We start from the raw sequence: 17341 nt of genomic DNA, 5'->3' as shown, positions 1-17341 counted from the left end.
AGGAATGCCAGGGTGCCAGGGGAGGGGTGGGGAGGGTGGAGCAGGCCTCAGGCAGCTCTAGGACGTTTTGAGGGGGAAATCATGTGCCCTAGAGGGGCCCAGAGGACCTCCTGTGTTCCCTGTACTTCCTGGATCTGAACTGGAAAGAGCACGCAGGGGCTGCCTTGCACATGACTCCTGATTAACACAGACACAAAAGAACGAGCCCAGCCACGAATCACACAGCCCGACACACACCCTCTGCGGATGGAAAATTCTCCTGCTGCATTTCCTGTCCTTCGAAAACATTAACAATGCACAATCGTTTTAAAGAAAATAAGGAACTTTTTAAATGCAAAAGTACAAATAGTTTTTTTGTTTTTTAACAAAATGCTATTATTTATTTGTTATACATGACAGAGCACATGCACGTAGACAGAGAGACAGCACCCTACACAGGGCCTGGTCACCCCGCATCCCCTTTCTCTAGTCCTCCAGCCTGGGGAATCTTGGGCATTTGTTCTGGTGCCTGGTGTGTTTCAGGCTGACTAGGCCAGGGATTCAAACCATGGTTGCCTCAGGATCTGGCTTCTCTTGAGCAAATGACCACTACACCACGCAGGCAGGGCCTACAAATAAGTGTTTGTTGAGCCCCTCCCCAGGCCAGGCCCAGGCTCACTCTGAGAGCCAATGAGGAGTCAGACGTGGCTCCTGGGTAAGGAACTCAGGGTCCGCTGGGGACCAACACCTGACAGGTGATTTTAGGGGCCTGGATATACATGTGCACAATGAGCCTGGAGAACAGCACTTAGCTCATTCTGAGGCTTCAGGGAAGGCTACCTGGAGGAGGTGGGATAGAGCTCCGTCTTAGAGGTAACATAAGTAGCCGGGTAGGGAGGAGTGGGAAGGGCCTTCCAGACAGCAGGCCCTGCATAAGCAGAGGTGCAGGGCCATGAAGCATGCAGTGTTTCGGGGACAGGTGGAACCATCACAGTGGGGTTCACAGGTCACTCTGTGGGGTGCCGAGTCATCCAGGTACTCTGGGCAGAGCTGTGGCTCGCACTGGGGCAGAGGGGCTAATTGTTCTGGACAGAGCGACGTCCCCGGTTCTGCTCAGAGTTCCTTGTAAGGAGGGCCTCCTGTTGTCATGACGGTGGCAGGAGCGGGTACCATGCTGGGAAGTCCGGGCCAGGCGGCCACCACTCTCCGGGGCATGGCCTGCCCACTTGGCCTTTGGCCCAGGGCTCCTTGGCGTGCGGGAGTGGCAGTGCCTGTGGGTTTTACTGAGGGCAGATTAGATGGTTGGAGAGCACCATACCAAAAGCCAACGGTGACACCTTGCTGGAAGGACCAGGTGCTACCTATGAGCTCGGGGGTGGGAGGACCCAAAGCCGGGGGCGGGGTGGCGAGAGCTAGAGACAGGTGCTGCGGGCTGGCAGGGTGACAGTTTTGGCCGGGGCGATCATCCTGGGAGAGACTGAAGGCCTCCCAGATGAGACCTGGAGAAGACCTTCCTTGAGTCTTCGTCTCTGCCCGACATGGGCCACAGACAGGCCAGCTGTGCCTGAGCCCGGAGGCTGGCCTGGGGTTTGGGGTGAGTTCTTTGTGTTTCCAGAGTGTGTGGCTATCTCCTGTTTCCCAGAGCTGAGTCTTTTTAATTTTTTTAGTTTATTTTATCTGTGATAGAGTCTACCTGTGTATGTATGAGAGAGAGTGAGAGAGGGAGACAGAGAGAGGGAGGGAGAGAAGCACCCTCGACAGGGTCCCGTCGTGCTGCATACCCCTCCTGCTGCCCCAGGGAACTTCCAGCTTGCCTGGGTCACGGACATGCACCATGCCTGGGTGCCTACCCAGCTGCTCAGCCTACTCTCAAGTCAGCCCGGGGAGCTTAGCCCACAGTCAGTCATGGGGCCTCCATCACTGCACTCCCATTTGCCATCCACTGCACCACCAGGCTGTGAGCCCTTTGGAAAAACATCCAGTCTGCCTTGGGTGAGGGAAGGGAGTGGTTAGAAAGAGCATGGTCCAGGAGCCAGGCTGCCAGGTTCAAGTCCTGGCTCCCCCCAGTTCACCTTGAGCAAGTCTCCGAACCTGGGTCCCTTGGTCCCCTCCAGGGAGGAGGCGGTAATAGCAGACCTCCTTTTGGGTGATTGAGAAGATGAAGTGAATCACTGGGGGTTAAGTGCTTTGCGCAGTGTCTGGCACGTGGTAAATGTTCAATAAACGCTAGCTGCTGTCACCGCCACCGACTTCATCCTCATCATCAGCGTTCTCATGAAAGGGCCTTTCTCTAGCTCAGCCAGGCTGGGGCAGGTGTCAGGTGGCCCTAAGCCAGGCTTGCTGATAGCAGCAGATGGTCCGTGCCCAGGAGAGCTCGGGCAGCCAGAGCAGATGGAGGTGAAAACCTGGAGGCAGAGTTTATCCAGCAAGCTTAGCCGATAGTGCTGGGGACTGTGTCTGCGATGTGGCATCTGTGGAACTGTCTTTTCTTTGTGTGACCCAGGAGGCAGATCGAACTGTTTCTCCAGCCACCACACCCCCAACCCAGCCAGCTGGTTGTCCCCTGCCTCTCAAAAGCTGGGCCTCTGCTGATGCCAGGCCTACTCTGGCCACCGTGGCTGTGGCACCTCCCTCCTGCTAGCCCCAGTGCCTGCGCCAGACACCAGGGCCAAGGGAGCACCTGGCTTCCATGCCCGTTCTTGCATCCAGCCCCTCTGGTGCCAGCCCTTTGCAGGAGAGCACAAAGACGGGGCATTGCCCAGGCGTGGGGACCTGACAGAAAGCAGCCCTGGGCAGGGGCGAAGAGCCAGAGAAGGGGAGATGAGCTCATGTTGCAAGCAGCAGGGAAGGTTTCCTGGGCTCCACCTTAACCTGGCAGCCGGGGAAGGGACCACGGCAGGTGGGTCTGTCTACAGCACTGCCTTGCAGCAGGGGCCTGAGCGGGGCCTCCTGGGGACTCTGGCTGGCTCACGGCCCCTCTCAGCTACATCTCTGACCCAGGGCAGGTATTGACATCCTAAGTGAGTGGGCACACGTGAGCACGCACATGCGTACTTGGGCAGCGCCTGGACATCCCTCCCCACCCTGCTTTGCAAGATCCCACCTGGGCACAGCAGCCAGAGACTGGGCTCTTGGAGGAGCAGGTGATGGCCGGTTTGTCCCTGTGTTAGGGTCTGGCCCAGGGAAGTCATGGGAGATGCTGGATAACAAGTGGTGGGAGCTGGGTGGATGGAAGGAGGGTGAGTAGGAGGATGGATGGATGGATTGGTGAATGAGTGAGTGACAGACGGGGGATGCAGAGTGGCCTCTGGCCTTGTCCTGGGCTTCTGTTCTCTCCTGGCACTTTCATTCCACCTTACTGTTCTTCATGACCCATGGAGCCACCACCAATCAAGATTCAAACAGCAATGGTGTTCCAGGAGCCCCTCCCCCTGAGCCCACCCCATTTCACCTCCCAGAGATGCCAGCCGCTGTGCTCCCAATATGAATTAAGAGCAAGCACCCACACAGCCCTGGGCCCAGAAGTATCCTGGGGCCTCTTTTCCCATCCACAATGAATAGGCCCCAAGCTTGGTCCACTCTGCCTCATTCCAGTCCTCTAACCCTCCTCTCCCGCCTGCCATCTCAGCCCGACCCTCAGCCTCCTCACTCAGTCCCCATGCCTCTAACCTTCCTCTCCCACCTGCCGTCTCAGTCCGACCCTCAGCCTCCTCACTCAGTCCCCATGCCTCTCACCCTCTTCTCCCACCTGCCATCTTAGCCCGACCCTCAGCCTCCTGCTGCTCCTGGGGTAATTCTCCCCCACTGCTGCCACCCCTACTGGATCAATAGAAGATGACGTGGTCATGTAATGATTTCCAGAAAACTGCAGGGAGTGTGTGGCTCTTAGAGGCCGGATGCCAGCTGGCCCCTAACCTGATGGCTGATCACGTGCTCCCTGAGGACTCCTAGGCCCTCCCTGGGAGCAGAAGGAGGCGAATGTTGAGGCAGGCCTGTGCTGAGAGGAAGTGGCTCCTGGGCCCAGATGCGCCCTATAAAGAGGATATGACCAACGGAGAAGAAGTGGGAGAAGGAAGCCGAACAAAGGGCGGGAAATGCCATTCTGGGCTGCGTGGCCCCTGGGAAGGGGCTGTGGGACAAAGAGCTCAGGAAAGTGTAAAGGCTCTTGGACCTGCCTCAGGGAGCAGCTGCCTTAGCCCCCAGGGCAGGACGGGAGGCCAGCCCTGAAGAGAGAGTTTCCAGGTGGCATTTGCCCGTACTTCCTCCGTCGTTCTGAAGTTTTCAGGGAGTGCCCTTTTGTCCCCTCAGTCCTAGTTGCCCCTGACTTGGGTCCCTTGGGCTGCTTTAACAAATGTCACAGGCTGGGCAGGGAAACAACAGGCCTTAGTTCCCACAGTTCTGGAGGCTGCAAAGTTCATGGTCAAGGCACCAGCAGTTCCCATCCCTGGTGAAGGCCTGCTCAGGCTCACACATGGCCGCCCGCTTGCTCTGCCCTCTCCTTATGAGAGCACTAATCCCGACAGGGGACCACACCCTCATAGCCTCGTCTTTATCTGGTCACCTCCCAAAGTCCCTGATTCCAAATACCATCACATTGAGGGTAAGGGCTTCAAAAGACGAATGGGGGTGGGGGGACACAGACAGCAATCCGTAATATTCTCTCCTCTAGAAGGTCTTTCCTGAGCCACCGTAATAAGCTGGATTGGTGTCCCTGCTCTGGGCTGTGACCCTCATGGACTGTGACTGATTACTGCTCTAGACTGGGAACCCCCTGATGCAGGGACCATGTTGCTTATACACTGTATCAGGGCCTGGCACCTAGCAAGTGTTCAATAAAACTCTGCAGGGTGATGGAATGGAAGAGCAAAAGCCTGAACAGGAAGGCAAGAGCCCTTGTCCACTCTGCCCTGATGCCCTGTTCTAGAGTCCTTTGGTCCCCTCCTCTCACATCTCAGGTACCCCCTTTTGTCCTGTCTTTACCTAAGAGCCTCACTCCTCAGGGATCTAAGCTGTTCAAGGTCACACCAGTGACCTTGACAAGTGGCTCTTTGGAGCCTGGGATTTCATTTTTGGAGAGAGAGAAAAGGACAGGGATTGATTTTTCCCCCTGAGTCAAAGGGAAAAAGCTCTTGGCTACAAGCCAGGAGACAAGCCAGCAGCAGCGTGGTGGCTAAGGCGCTGGACTCCCACATTCCCGACAGCGATTCAAGTCCTCGACCTGTCAGCTTGCTTTCTCACTTTCCTTCTTTTCTCTCTCTGGTCAAGTTAAAATAATAACAATAATAAATTAAATAATTCAAATTATTTTATCTAGCTTTATTTATTCATATATTTTAAAATTTGACCAGAGGAGGACAGAGCGAGAGAGGGGGGTGGGGAGTGAGAAAGCAAGCCGCCAGGGCTAGGACTTGAACCATGGTCGGCCATGTGGGAGTCTAGCGCCCTTAACCACCGCGCCACCTGCCAGCCCCAAATTAAAGAATTCTTTAAAAACAAAGACCAGGAGACCTAGCCTTGCCCATAATAACCAGCCTGACTTTGAGAGCACCCACTGTGTGCAAGGACCATGCTAGGTGGTTTACTTGCATGATCTCATCTAATTGTCACAGCTGAGGAGGCATTATTACTAAAGTTATCATCACATTCCCATTCTGCAGAGAACACTGAGGCACAGAGAAGTTAAAGCACCTGCCAGGAAAGACCCCAGCCAGATCAGTCAGCTCCCAGAACCACCTGCCTGCGGGCCCACGGCTGCAGCTTCAGAGTCGCAGATCTGTGCTAGGTACCATCGAGAAGGCGGCAGCAGCAGGGTCTGGCACGTACCACTCGGGCTGGTGACAGGGTCTCAGGAGGAATGGGAACTTCCTGGCATAATCAGAAGTCACTGGCATATAATTTAGGGCCTATTATTTAGGGGTTAGTTTGGCAGGAAGGAGCCCACGCTGCACCTGCAGGAAAAGCGACTCTTCAGGGTTTAAGAAGACATGGAGGTCTCTGTGAAAGCGTAGTGTTTAGCCACATGCAGGTAGCTACCACAGGAAACAGCCCACCCTGTTCCAGCGGCTGCTTCTGGGGAGCAGGCTTGGGGGCCAATGAGGCACAATATTGGGACCTTTTTTGTTTTTTGTTTTTTAGTTTTTGCTATAGGGCACGTGTACTCTCCAAACAGAGAGAGAGAGAGAGAGAGAAACACTGAGGAAGCACCACTTGACCTTGTCAAGGTCACTGGTGTGTCTAAACCTGAATGAACAGCTTAGATCCCTGAGGAAGGAGGGTCTTAGGTAAAGACAGCAAAAGGGGGTACCTGAGATGTAGCATAGGTGGAGGTGAGAGGAGGGGACCAGAGGACTCTAGAACAGGACATCAGGGCAGAGGACAGGGCTCTTGCCTTCCTGTTCAGGGAGGATGGCCGCACCACAGTCCCTTCTCCAGTCTCCTCTTGGGAGTGTGGGCATGCACAAACACGTGCCCAGTGTGATTTTCAAACCACTGGATCCGGAACTTGAACTGCAAAACTGGCCATGTGGGATTCAGTGCCTGAACCTCCATGCTACCTGTGGGCCCTGTAGGACACTCATTCAGAAAGCGCCTTCTCTTGGGGGTAGCGTTTTTAACAAAGAATATGTCTTCCTGTTTATTTTATGAGCGTGAGAGACAGGGAGGGGAAGACAAACCCTCTCTCAGGATCTCACCCTGCAATCCCCGGCCCTCCAGCCAGCCGGGATCACGGGTGTGTGTGCCTGGCCCACACGGGCTGAGCAGGGAGTAAACCCTGGATCTTCCACGTGGACCCAGCATCGTTGGAGAAGTGAGAAACTGCTGTGCCACTGAGCAGGCCCTTTTGAATCAAAATTTTATTTTTCAACGAGCACGAGTCAAAGGCTCTTTCTCGGCTTACAGCTCTCGCTTTCTTCTTCCCTGACCCCACTGTTCCTCCTGCCTCTTTCTTTCTTTTTTGTCCAGGAAGAAAAAATGCTGGGCATCTTGGTGCAGCACAGAGTCCGGAGTGGTGTCTCGGGCATCGTGGGCATGGAGGTGGATGGGCTGCCCTTCCATGGCATCCACGCCGAGATGATCCAGAAGCTACTGGATGTGACCACGATGCGCGCGTGACCATCTGTGTCACACGTGTGCAGAGCTCCTGCCTGTGGCTAAGCCTGCATCTGTGGGATGGGGGCATCCCCAAGAGCCCCAGCTTCCCCCATAACAGCCTTATAAATAAGCACTGGCCCAGGGTGAGCCTTCCTGCAGGCCTGGGGGACTGCACGCCAGCTTCCTAGGAGGGGCCCGCCTGGGCCAGAAGATAACACAGGTGAGCAACTGCCAGGCAGAGCAAAAGAAGAGGTGACACCAAGACCACAAAGAACCTCCTAAACTAATTAAGAGACAGTAAAAGGTACAGATGTGGAATACATATTTACGGAGATTTGGCCTTGGGAGGTTTGCTCACCACCACCACCAAAATATTTAGATCTTTGAAATGCTTTCTTTTACAAACAGCGTTTTATTTACTTTAGGCCAGAGATCCCCAGAAGAACCTTACATTTACTTCCATTGCTTCTCCTCTGCCCCCTTCTCCCTCCCCCTCCCTGCTCACACCGCCCACTTTGGCCTCACTGCACAGGAGGGAGGAACCCTGGGAGGCAAGGGTCTGGCTCGCCCAGCCGGGCTCAGGCCACTTCCAGAGGCCTCCTGGACATTTCTAACCAGCTGTTCCTACATAACTCACACTGCACACGTCCCCTCAAAATTAGGCCCTGCCTGAACCCCCAGACCCTGGCATAGGCCCCGCACATCCTGCACTCTGGTACACTGCTGTGTGACGCAGCTTGTCCGGACCAGGCTGTCCAGCCGCCCAGGCAGGGCCCCGGTTCACTGGGTCCGCCTCGTTTCATTTCATTTCCTGGAACACGTCAAAGCCGGTTCTTTAAGGGGCACCAGTTGTGAGAAGTGGACCACATGGTGCAGACACGAACCCCATGCTGCAGGCCCCACAGTGAGCTGGAGGACACAGGACAGCGGCCCTGGGTGAACTTCCAGCTCTCCATACGGGGGTGAGACTCATCCCTGGGCGACATGGCTGGCACGGGGTCTCTGTCTTCATGTTTTTTCCATTCCATGGTACAACTCCTACACAGAATTTAATAAAGTTTTGCTCAGTTTTGCTCAAATGTGTCCTGTCCTTGACTGCACCTGTGGAAGGGCCGCCATCCATGTCTGGAGTGGCATGGAGAAGCTGGTTACAGAAGACGAGAGGCGACCGATAGGGAAGGGTGGGGTGGTCTAAGGTGAGAGACGGGCCTGGAGTCCACCAGGACAGATTTGTGGGGTGTTTGAGAGTCCCAGGGCATTTCCAGAAATGTGGGAGCAGAAATTCTGTAGCCAGTGGGTAGGTGCTCTGTGGACCATCCGGAACACTGGAAACCTCAGGCCCACGAGGTAGCATGGGTCATGCAGAGCCTGCTGGAGGCGCGACCCCAGGGCAAGCCTGCCAGCCGAGGGGTCAGGGCTCCTGAGCCCCCAGACGCCCTCTGGGCAAGTGCTGCCCATCACCCAGCTGGGCAAGGAGCGCCTCTGGGGTCCTTCCTCAACTCAAGGCATGGACCTTGCTGACCTCCAGCCCTTCGGCCTATCCCAGCACTGACATTTAATCTGCAACGTCCTGCCGGCCTCATTCTGCCACTTCCTGCCATTCCCTGTGGCTTCCACAGTGAAGTCTGTCAGATTCAAACACTGCTGCTCACTCCGGGCAGGTGGAGAGTGTGGCCTATCGGCGTAAGCCAGCGCTGTGGTGGGATGGCCAGGGTAAAGAAGCAGAGGACAACTGACCCTTTATGAGTTGAGCCAGAGTCCACTTCTGGTCTGGGCATCACATTTGAAGAAGTAGCTTTTATTCAGATGGAGGCACAAGGAGGTAAGAGCTTAAAACCTGTTCAGTGGTGGCCGGTAGGTGGTGTGGTGGTTAAGGGCACTGGACTCCCGCATGGCTGACTGAGGTTCAAGTCCCAAACCTGGTAGCTTGCTTTCTCTCTCTCACCCTGTCCATCTCTGATCAAATTAAAATAAATAAAGGTAAATAAAATGATTCTTTAAAAACAAACAAACAAAAATCCTGTTAAGTGGAGGGTAGCGTGAAGACCGGTCAGAGAATGGCCAGATGCTCACCAACCCAGCCTCCTTTTCTTGCATACCCAGGAAAACTACATCTCCCAGCCTTCCTTGCAGTAACTTTGGGGCCAATGGAGTGTGAGTAGTAGGGAGGTCAGCCACTTCCAGACATAGCCATAAGCCATTGAGAGACTCTCTGTGCTGTTTCTCCTACCTGAGAAGATGGGATGAGAAGTCCCAGGATGATGGAATCTCTTAATGAAAGGCTCCTGAATTACTGTCATCACTTGGGGAAAGGCTTGCCAGAAAACAGCCTCTTGTTGGACTTTGCAGAGTAAGAGATAAACTTTTATAGTTTTAAGACGTTGTGGCTTGGGGAATTTGTCTATTGTAATATAATCTAGTCTTGTCTAATATAGCATGGAAGATTTAATGCTGAGAAGTAGACCCAAGAGTTGTCTTCAAATATTTGTACTTTGGAGGCCAGCAGTTGGCATGGTGGTTAAGGCACTGGGCTCCTACATGGCTGACAATGGTTCAAGCCCCAGACCAGGCAGCTTGAAAATCATGCCTGGCACATATGTGTGTGTGCCCAAAATCCCAAGAGGAGAATGGAGAAGGAAGGATTGTGGTACGGCCATCCCCCTGGATGGAGGTGATTTCTCATTTGCTCTCTTTCTGTCTCTTTCTGGCCTGCACGGGCACCCTATGGCAGAAAAAAATCTGTATTTTCAAATACAGAGCCTCAGGGCTCCAGCCGCCACAGTTAAGGCCAGTGGGCAAAGTGGTTCCACTTGGGCTCATCAGAAGTTAAGAATTTCTGCCTTGCCCTGGAATGACCTGCCTTGGATAGAATCAACTGTCACTGGTGGTGTCTGTTGAGAGCCTAGACCCTCATTTTGTGTGTGTGTGGTGGGGGGAGGGGGTGCAGGATACTTCATGGAGAAGGAGTTGGACATCATGACTTCTCCAGTACATTCCAGCCCTGACATCTAATGTCTAATCTTTCAGCATTCTTCTGATGGTTGTTGAATTAAAGCAAATAGGTTGAAATCCCATTTCCCAGGGCACCTTGCAACATTTTGATCCCAGAATGAATGCCATCAAAGACCACTATCTTGGCAGGTGAATTCCAGGAACGGAGACTGCAGGATCACCAGCTGCAAAAAAAAAAAAAAAGGGGGGGGTTTAAGAAAACCCTCATGGAGGGGGCAGCAGGTGGAATGGTGGTTAAGAGCGCTGAATTCCCACATGGTTGACCACAGTTCGAGTCCCAGACCTCGTGGCTTGCTTTCTCACTTTCGCTCTCTCTCTCTCTTACTCTGTCCCTCTTTGGTCAAATTAAAAGAAATAAAATAAAAACAAAATAATTCTTAAAAAAAATAATTCTAATAAAGAAGAAAAAGAAAAAGATGGGATCTGCAGTTAGTGTAATGGCTATGTCGCTGAATGCCCATGTAGCCGACCATGGCTTGAGTCCCAGCAGCTCAGACTTATGCCAGGCACGTGTGCGTGTGTGCCCAAGATCCTGAGAGGAGAATGGAGGAGAAGGGATTGTGACGTGGCCATCCCCCCTGGGGGGGGGTGATTTCTCACTTTCTATCTCTCTGTCTCTGTCTTTCTGGCGAGTGCAGGTGCCCTATAGCAAAAGCCTGTCCAAAAAAGCCAAATTAATTAATTAATTAATTAAAAAATAGAAAAAAGAGAAAGGAAAGAAAAGCCCCATGGAACCAGCAGATGGTATGGTGGTTAAAGGTGCTAGACACCCCACATGGCCTATGGCAGTTTGAGTCCTAGACCTAGCAGCCTGAAACGCATGCTGGGTGTGTGGATGTATGTGTCCAAGATCCCAGGAGGAGAATGGAGGAGAAGGGACTGTGGTGTGGCTACCTCCTCTGGGGGTGATTTCTCACTTTCTCTGGCAAGCGCACATGCTCTATAGCAAAAAAAAAAAACCTTTAAAAAAAGAAAAGCATTGAGCAAAGAGCAAGATTCTGGCTTTCTTTTGTACCAGCCAGAGGAAAACAGCAGATGGGGATGTATTCAGTGCTGAAAATGTCTCCCACTCTTGTCTGGCCAACCCACAGACCAGTGTGAGTAAACAGGAAGATGATCCCTTGTCTTACTAAGAGACACTGGTGAATACAAGAGGACTCCTAGTGGCTTCTACCACCTTCAGTCCAAAACAGATAGACTTTTTCCTATTCATCCTTTCAGGAGAAAAACGAATCTTAATCCCCAGCAATGTCCTCACTTAAGTTTGTTTGGAAGATGGATCTACTCTCTTGGAACACCCCAGGACTCCAGGAGCCTGACCCAGAGAAGGATTAAGTGACCAAAATCAAGTTTACGTTTTAATATGATGCAGTTTATCCTTCGGCACAAACAAGGAATCTGCCACCATTGAGAAGATGATCCAGCCTAAAGAGGCCTGTTAGTAAATGCTGGTCTCCCCAAGCCAAATGCCCCCCAAAACAACCATTGAGGACAGCTGCAAAAAGATGAGTACACCACCCTTTCTGCTTCGGAAATCTTTTCTTTTTAAAATATTTTGTCAGAGGGTGCATGCACTTAGAGAGAGAAAGAGAAAAAAAACACCCTCCATGGGGGATGGGTCTACTGCAATCCCTCCTCCTCATCTCTCTCCTTTCATGATTTTGGGCACGTACGCACATGTCCCTCCCATGTTTTTCAAGCTGCTGGTTTCAGGACGTAAACCGCAGTCAGCCGCCTGGGATCCAGTTGCTATAACCACCATGCCACGTGAGGAGGGGATGATCTGATCAAGCCCTCTCTCACTGAGAGGAGAAACTCTAGTGGGTACAGGGGTCATGTGGCCAAGGACAGAGGGAGTGGTATTCTCCCAACTACAGGGTTAGGCTCTGTCCTCAGAAGGGGGTGAAGTTAAGTCCCAGAGTAGCTTTGCTGTAGAGCTGGTTGACACTCTAAGAATCTCAAGAGGTGGCCAGCAGGTGGCATAGTGGTTAAGGCAACTGGAATTCCCACATGGCCGACCGTGGTTCAAGTCTCGGACCTGGTGGCTCGCTTTCTCACTCTCCCTCTCCCTCTCTCTTTCTTTGGCAAAAACTCATGTGAAAAAAATTAATTAAATAAATAAAATAATAATAAAAAAAATCTCAAAAGGAAGAAGGGCCCTACTTTACTTGAGAGTTCTTTCCTTCTAGGCCACTTACTGGTTAAGCAAGGGCAAACTCCCCAATAACTGTTCAAATTTTCTTCAAGGTCCTTCCATTGATCTTCCTTACTCCTTCGGGTGTTTCAAGAGTCCTCTGGATTCCCCTGATGTTAGAAGAACCTTTCCCTTTGCCCAATAGACTGCAGCCCATGCCGATAACATGTGATTACTTGGTTTATTTGTAGACTGAGGTTTGCTACATAAACCCATTGCACAGTCTAACACACATACACTTGGCATAAAATAGAGGACAATACAAAAATACAACTCTTGATTGTAAATGGAACTGCCCTTGGCTCATCCCAGACCATGCCAGTGGGAACAGCGATGTTTAAGGTCAAAATAGAGGGGGATACTGTGGGAACGAGGAGGCATGGAGGGCCCCTCCAATGCCAATGCCCCAGGGAGGTCCTGAGAGGGGGCTGGGTGGGCTCCTGGCTGCATGGCCATCTCCCACCTTCATCTCTGGTCATTTTCTCCTCCAGGAAGCGGGTGAGAACCTCCCCAGGTCATCAGAGATCCTCCCTGAGGAGCTGGGACAAGGGCTGCTCAAAGTCAAGTGTAGCCCTGGAACTCCAGTAACTGCCCTTTTCTGGGACATATTCAACTTGGCTATCTGCCTCTGGGCACCTTGATGAGTTGGAGATGCAGGGTAAGGACCAACTTCTTGGAGGCTGGAGAGAAGACAGGCAGGGAGATTGGGGAATGGAGTCTGCTTGGCCCCTCTTTAGCAGATTCTAGAAATGTTCTACTGATGTCAACTTCCACCTCCCTAGCCACAGCACCTCCACAGGCTTAAGCCCACCTAGCATCTTGAATCTGAGGAACTCGAATACAAGGACATTGAGGGTATTCCCCGGGCAGTCAGAGCTGGTCCCAGCCCACTAGCCAGAAAGGCCACAGGGCAAATCTCTTCGCTAGCAAGCAGCCCTTCTGGCCCTTGGTATGACACAGGGAAGGATCTGTGCCTGGAATGTTGCAGAAGAAAAGTCTGTAGGTCTGAGCAGGTGAGGTGGAAGGACCCCTTAGATCCTCCCTGCTGCTCTCCAGAGGTCTTCGAGGGGATAGCAGTCAGAGGGCAGGAAGCTTTGCTGCAAAATTGAACAGGGCAAATCTGTGTGTGTGCACTGGGAAGCAGGAGGGTACCTCAACATGGCCAAGCACAGAGCGGCAGCAGAGATGAGTCCCATATCCCACTTTCCAGAACAGAATGAAAGATGGCAGTCAGCCCCTGGGCTATGCATGGTCCACCGCTCCACACTCGGCCCTGCAGAGGTAAGGTGGGACCTGCGGCACAGAGCAGGGCTGGAGAACAGGCAAGGTGAGCCCAGGGCCACCTCTCTCTGCCTGTCATGGCAGCTGCTAAAACCAGGGTGGAGCTTAACCTCAGGTCTTCGGGCTGAAAGATGCCAGAGTACCTTTGGGTCTTGTTGTATCTGAGAACGCGGGGAGAATGTCATGCTTTTCTCTGAGAATTCCAGACATTCCATTGTGGGTGTGGCAGGGGACAGGTGGGGGGGGATAGAGCATTGCGGGTCACATGATCTGCTTTCAGTGCCTTGGCCCACGGCTACCACCGAGACCCTGGCATTTAAACCAGGATCTTGTTCTTCATCCCTCCCTCTCCTCAGGTTTCCAGATCTGGTGCTTCTAGCAGCTGGAAACAGAAAACTAATTGGGAGAAAAGTGTGCAGAAACCCCACTTTAAGACACACTGGCTTCTAGCCCATCCTGAGACCTGAGCCCCAGTACTGACCATGGGCACCTCCCGGGAGCCCAGGGAAATCTGCTCAGCTCTCCCCATGAGACTGCGATGCGGCTGGAGCTGGGGTTCCTCCTCCACCTCCCACATCCCCCATTGTCCTGCTCCCTGCTCCCAGTGCCCTGGACACTTCCTAGCCTTCTGTCTCCCCATCTTGTCTTCCCTTCCTCCCTGTCATGGGGCGGGCCTTGAGTGACAATAATAATACTGCTCTGTTTGTCACATTATCAGGTAATGCAGGCTCACTGGGACAGGTACCATCTATGACAGCGATGGCACTGGAAGGTCCTGGAAGGTGAACACCCAGGTACCCTCACCTCCCACACACCCCTTCCTGGGTTGCTGTTTGCAAGCCTCCTGGGGTGACACTTCCCTGTCTTCCTCCCCAATAGCCCCGGGTGGCAGCAGAGGACACCCACAAGCTGACCGTGGCATGTCCCCATGCTCAACAGTCCCCAGGCTTGCAAGGTACAGCAGCTTCCTGGATGCAGAGAGGCCTTTCTGCGGCCCAGGCCCACCGTGCCCTCCAGCAGAGAGGCTCCTGAGCTCAGCTAAGAGGGGGCAAGGAGCAAGCCCAGGACCCCCAGGCCAGGCAACTGAAGACTCAGGCCTCCCTCAGCCCACCCGTGGGGCACCCTCCCATGCCAGGTGAGTTGGGGGCCTGGAAGGCTGAATGGAGCTTAGTTAACAACTCGGGCTCCTCGCCCTGTGCCCCGCTTTTCCCAGAGGCCTCGGGGGCGCCCAGTGGGTAGGCCTCCCGGGTACGGCCAGTCCTGGAGCAGGTGAGGAAGGCCAAGCAGGCCCCGCGGAGCCGGGCCAGGTCCCTGTGGGTGGTCTCACTGACGAAGCAGTAGAGCACGGGGTCGGCCACACAGTTGAAGCTGGTGAGCAGCAGGGAGAAGTGGTAGACGTTGAAGATGCTCTTGGCGAACTCGCAGCTGGCCTCCCAGAGGCTGCGCACCAGCAGCAGCACATGGTAGGGCAGGAAGCAGGCCAGGAAGATGACCACCGTGCTGAGCACCAGCCGCTGGATCTGGTCCTTGCGGCTCTTCTGGGTGCCGTGGCTGCGGCGCACGGCACGCAGGATGCCCTGGTAGGAGGCTAGCAGCAGGCAGATGGGGAAGAGGAAGCCCACCAGGAAGCGGTAGTAGTTGATGCCGCGCTGCCACGGCGCGATGGGGTAGTGCTCGAAGCAGACGCGGTGCTGGTCCTCGTCCTCCACGACCTCCTTGTGCATGAGGAAGTAGACGCTGGTCAGCAGCTCCTTGGCCCAGATGACCACGCTGACGCCCACGGCCGCCTTCAGTGTGCGGAACTGGTGGAAGCGGAAGGGATGGGCTACAGCCAGGTAGCGGTCGATGGAGATGCAGCAGAGGAAGCCTACGCTGATGTAGATGTTCTCGTACAGGAGGATGCCGCACACCTGGCAGGACAGGTCACCGTGCGACCAGTGGTCGTGCTGCAGCACGTACTGCAGCCAGAAGGGGAGTGAGCAGATGTAGAAGAGGTCGGCCACCGTGAGGTTGCACAGGTACACGCCCAGCTCGTTCCGGGCTTTGATCTGCAGGTAGCCGAAGTACAGAGACAGGCAGTTGGCTGGGAAGCCCACCACCAGCACTGTGACGTAGACCACCGGGGCCAGCGTCTGGTGGATGGTGTGATCGATGGTGCAGCCCACCGAGGTGTTGCCTGCAGTGAGGTTCCGCATCTTCAGGCCTGAAGGGGCCTCACCCCTCATGGGCTCAGGGACTGGGCCAGTCTCTCCACTGCCATCTCGGTTCTAGAAAGAGGTTCGAGCTGTATCAAGGGCTGGGCATCACTGTGGAGGTAGGCCCCTGAAAGTCAAAGGCAGGAAAGCTTAGAATAACAGCACTTGTGGGGACCAGCAGTTAGCGTAATGGCTATGTTGCTGGACTCCCACGTAGTCGACTGCGGTTCACGTCCCGGATCTGGCAGCTTGAACTCCTGCCCGGCGCGTGTGCGTACATGCCCAAGATCCCAAGAGGAGAATGGAGGAGAAGGATTGTGGCGTGACCATCCTCCCGGGGGCGTGATTTCTCGCTTTCTGTCTCTCTGTCTCTCTCTGTCTTTCTGGTGAGCGCACGTGCCCTATAGCAAAAACCTCTCCAAAAAAATAAAAATAAAAATAACAGCACTTGGGCCAGCCAGTTGGTGGCTAAGGTGGCTGGATCCCACATGGTCGACTGCGTGGTTCAGTCCTAGACCAGGTCTTAAAAATACACTGGCCATATGTGGGTGTGCGCCCAAAATCCTGAGAGGAAAATGGAGGCGAAGGAATTGCAGTGTGGCCGTCTCCTTTGGGGGACTTTCTTACTTTCTCTCTCTCTCTTTCTCTCTAGCAAATGCACATGTCCTGGAGCAAACAGAAGGAAAATATTAACTAACTTTTATATAGACCTTATTGTGTGTCAGGCATGGGTCTAATTGCTTTCCTCATTTAATTTAGAAGATGTACCGGCCCGTCAGTTCAATTCAACTAAAACATCTGAATGGGTCACACACCAAGACACTGACAATGGCTGATGTCTCCCCATCCACCTCTACCGACTCCCTGACTTATTTCCTGTCCCTTATTTATTTTCTGGTCCCATGGTACAGCAAGGAAGGTCAGGAGTTAGGAGCTTGAGTCTGGCTCTCCACAGTGAGCTCGAGGCAGTCACTCCCAGCCCACACACAGCAGTGCAGCCTGGCCACGCTTGCTTCCAGCAGCAAGTGTCCCTTCCATGGTTCCCACCTCCCATGGAAATGGATTCATTAGGTCCACCCACATGGAGGCCACAGCGCCCAGACCCTGGCCCTGCCCTCGGGGCCTCTCTTCACCCTCCTGTGTTCTGTCAAGAAGCCAAACCTGAGCTCCCCACAGGACACTGCCTGTATTCCTGGCTGCTCTCATTAAGGGCTACCTCTCCCTCTCCTTCTCGGCGCTTGGGGAAGACTCTGGACCAGGGCCTGAGAGATGTGAGCACTAGGCCGCAGCCAGCCACTGACAGGGAAAGTGAGTCACTGGCCTTGTCTGGGCCTCGGCTTCTTCACCTGTAAAATGGAAATTAAAGTGCCTGCTCTTGGAGGCCAGAATCAGGGCCAATCGAGCGACGGATGTGAAAACGTAAGGCATTGCTTTGACAGAGGCCGAGGGGGGAGGAAAAGAGGGTGGTCTCACTCGAATTAGTGAAGATTTCCTATTGTTGAGAATTTCACAAAGGACTGGCCCCTTAGCACAGTGATTGAGCACTGCGCTGGGGAAGCTGGATCCCACGTGGCTGACCAGGGTTTGA

The 17341-nt window shown here is 53.7% G+C and overlaps 2 protein-coding genes across 15 annotated transcripts in view; one reads left to right on the top strand and one right to left on the bottom strand.

Moving 5' to 3' along the window:
* Nucleotides 1–8150, top strand: part of DGLUCY (D-glutamate cyclase) — an 83879-nt gene extending 75729 nt beyond the window's left edge. For all 11 annotated transcript variants that reach the window (XM_006157994.2, XM_014591396.1, XM_027775486.1 and 8 more), the window contains one exon: nucleotides 6943–8150. In XM_006157994.2, coding sequence (XP_006158056.1) covers nucleotides 6943–7092 — 150 coding nt within the window. In that variant the 3' untranslated portion in view covers nucleotides 7093–8150. The remainder of the gene's footprint in view (nucleotides 1–6942) is intronic.
* A 4095-nt stretch (nucleotides 8151–12245) lies between these two features.
* GPR68 (G protein-coupled receptor 68) overlaps nucleotides 12246–17341 on the bottom strand; it is a 35447-nt gene continuing 30351 nt past the window's right edge. For all 4 annotated transcript variants that reach the window (XM_006157988.2, XM_027775483.1, XM_027775484.1 and 1 more), the window contains exon 2: nucleotides 12246–15880. In XM_006157988.2, the coding sequence (XP_006158050.1) occupies nucleotides 14650–15783 (1134 nt within the window). In that variant the 5' untranslated portion in view covers nucleotides 15784–15880 and the 3' untranslated portion in view covers nucleotides 12246–14649. The remainder of the gene's footprint in view (nucleotides 15881–17341) is intronic.

Source organism: Tupaia chinensis, unplaced genomic scaffold (genome assembly GCF_000334495.1).
Source record: "Tupaia chinensis unplaced genomic scaffold, TupChi_1.0 Scaffold000568_1, whole genome shotgun sequence".
Taxonomy (NCBI): Eukaryota; Metazoa; Chordata; class Mammalia; order Scandentia; family Tupaiidae; genus Tupaia; species Tupaia belangeri.
This window is presented reverse-complemented; position numbering and strand designations above follow the sequence as displayed.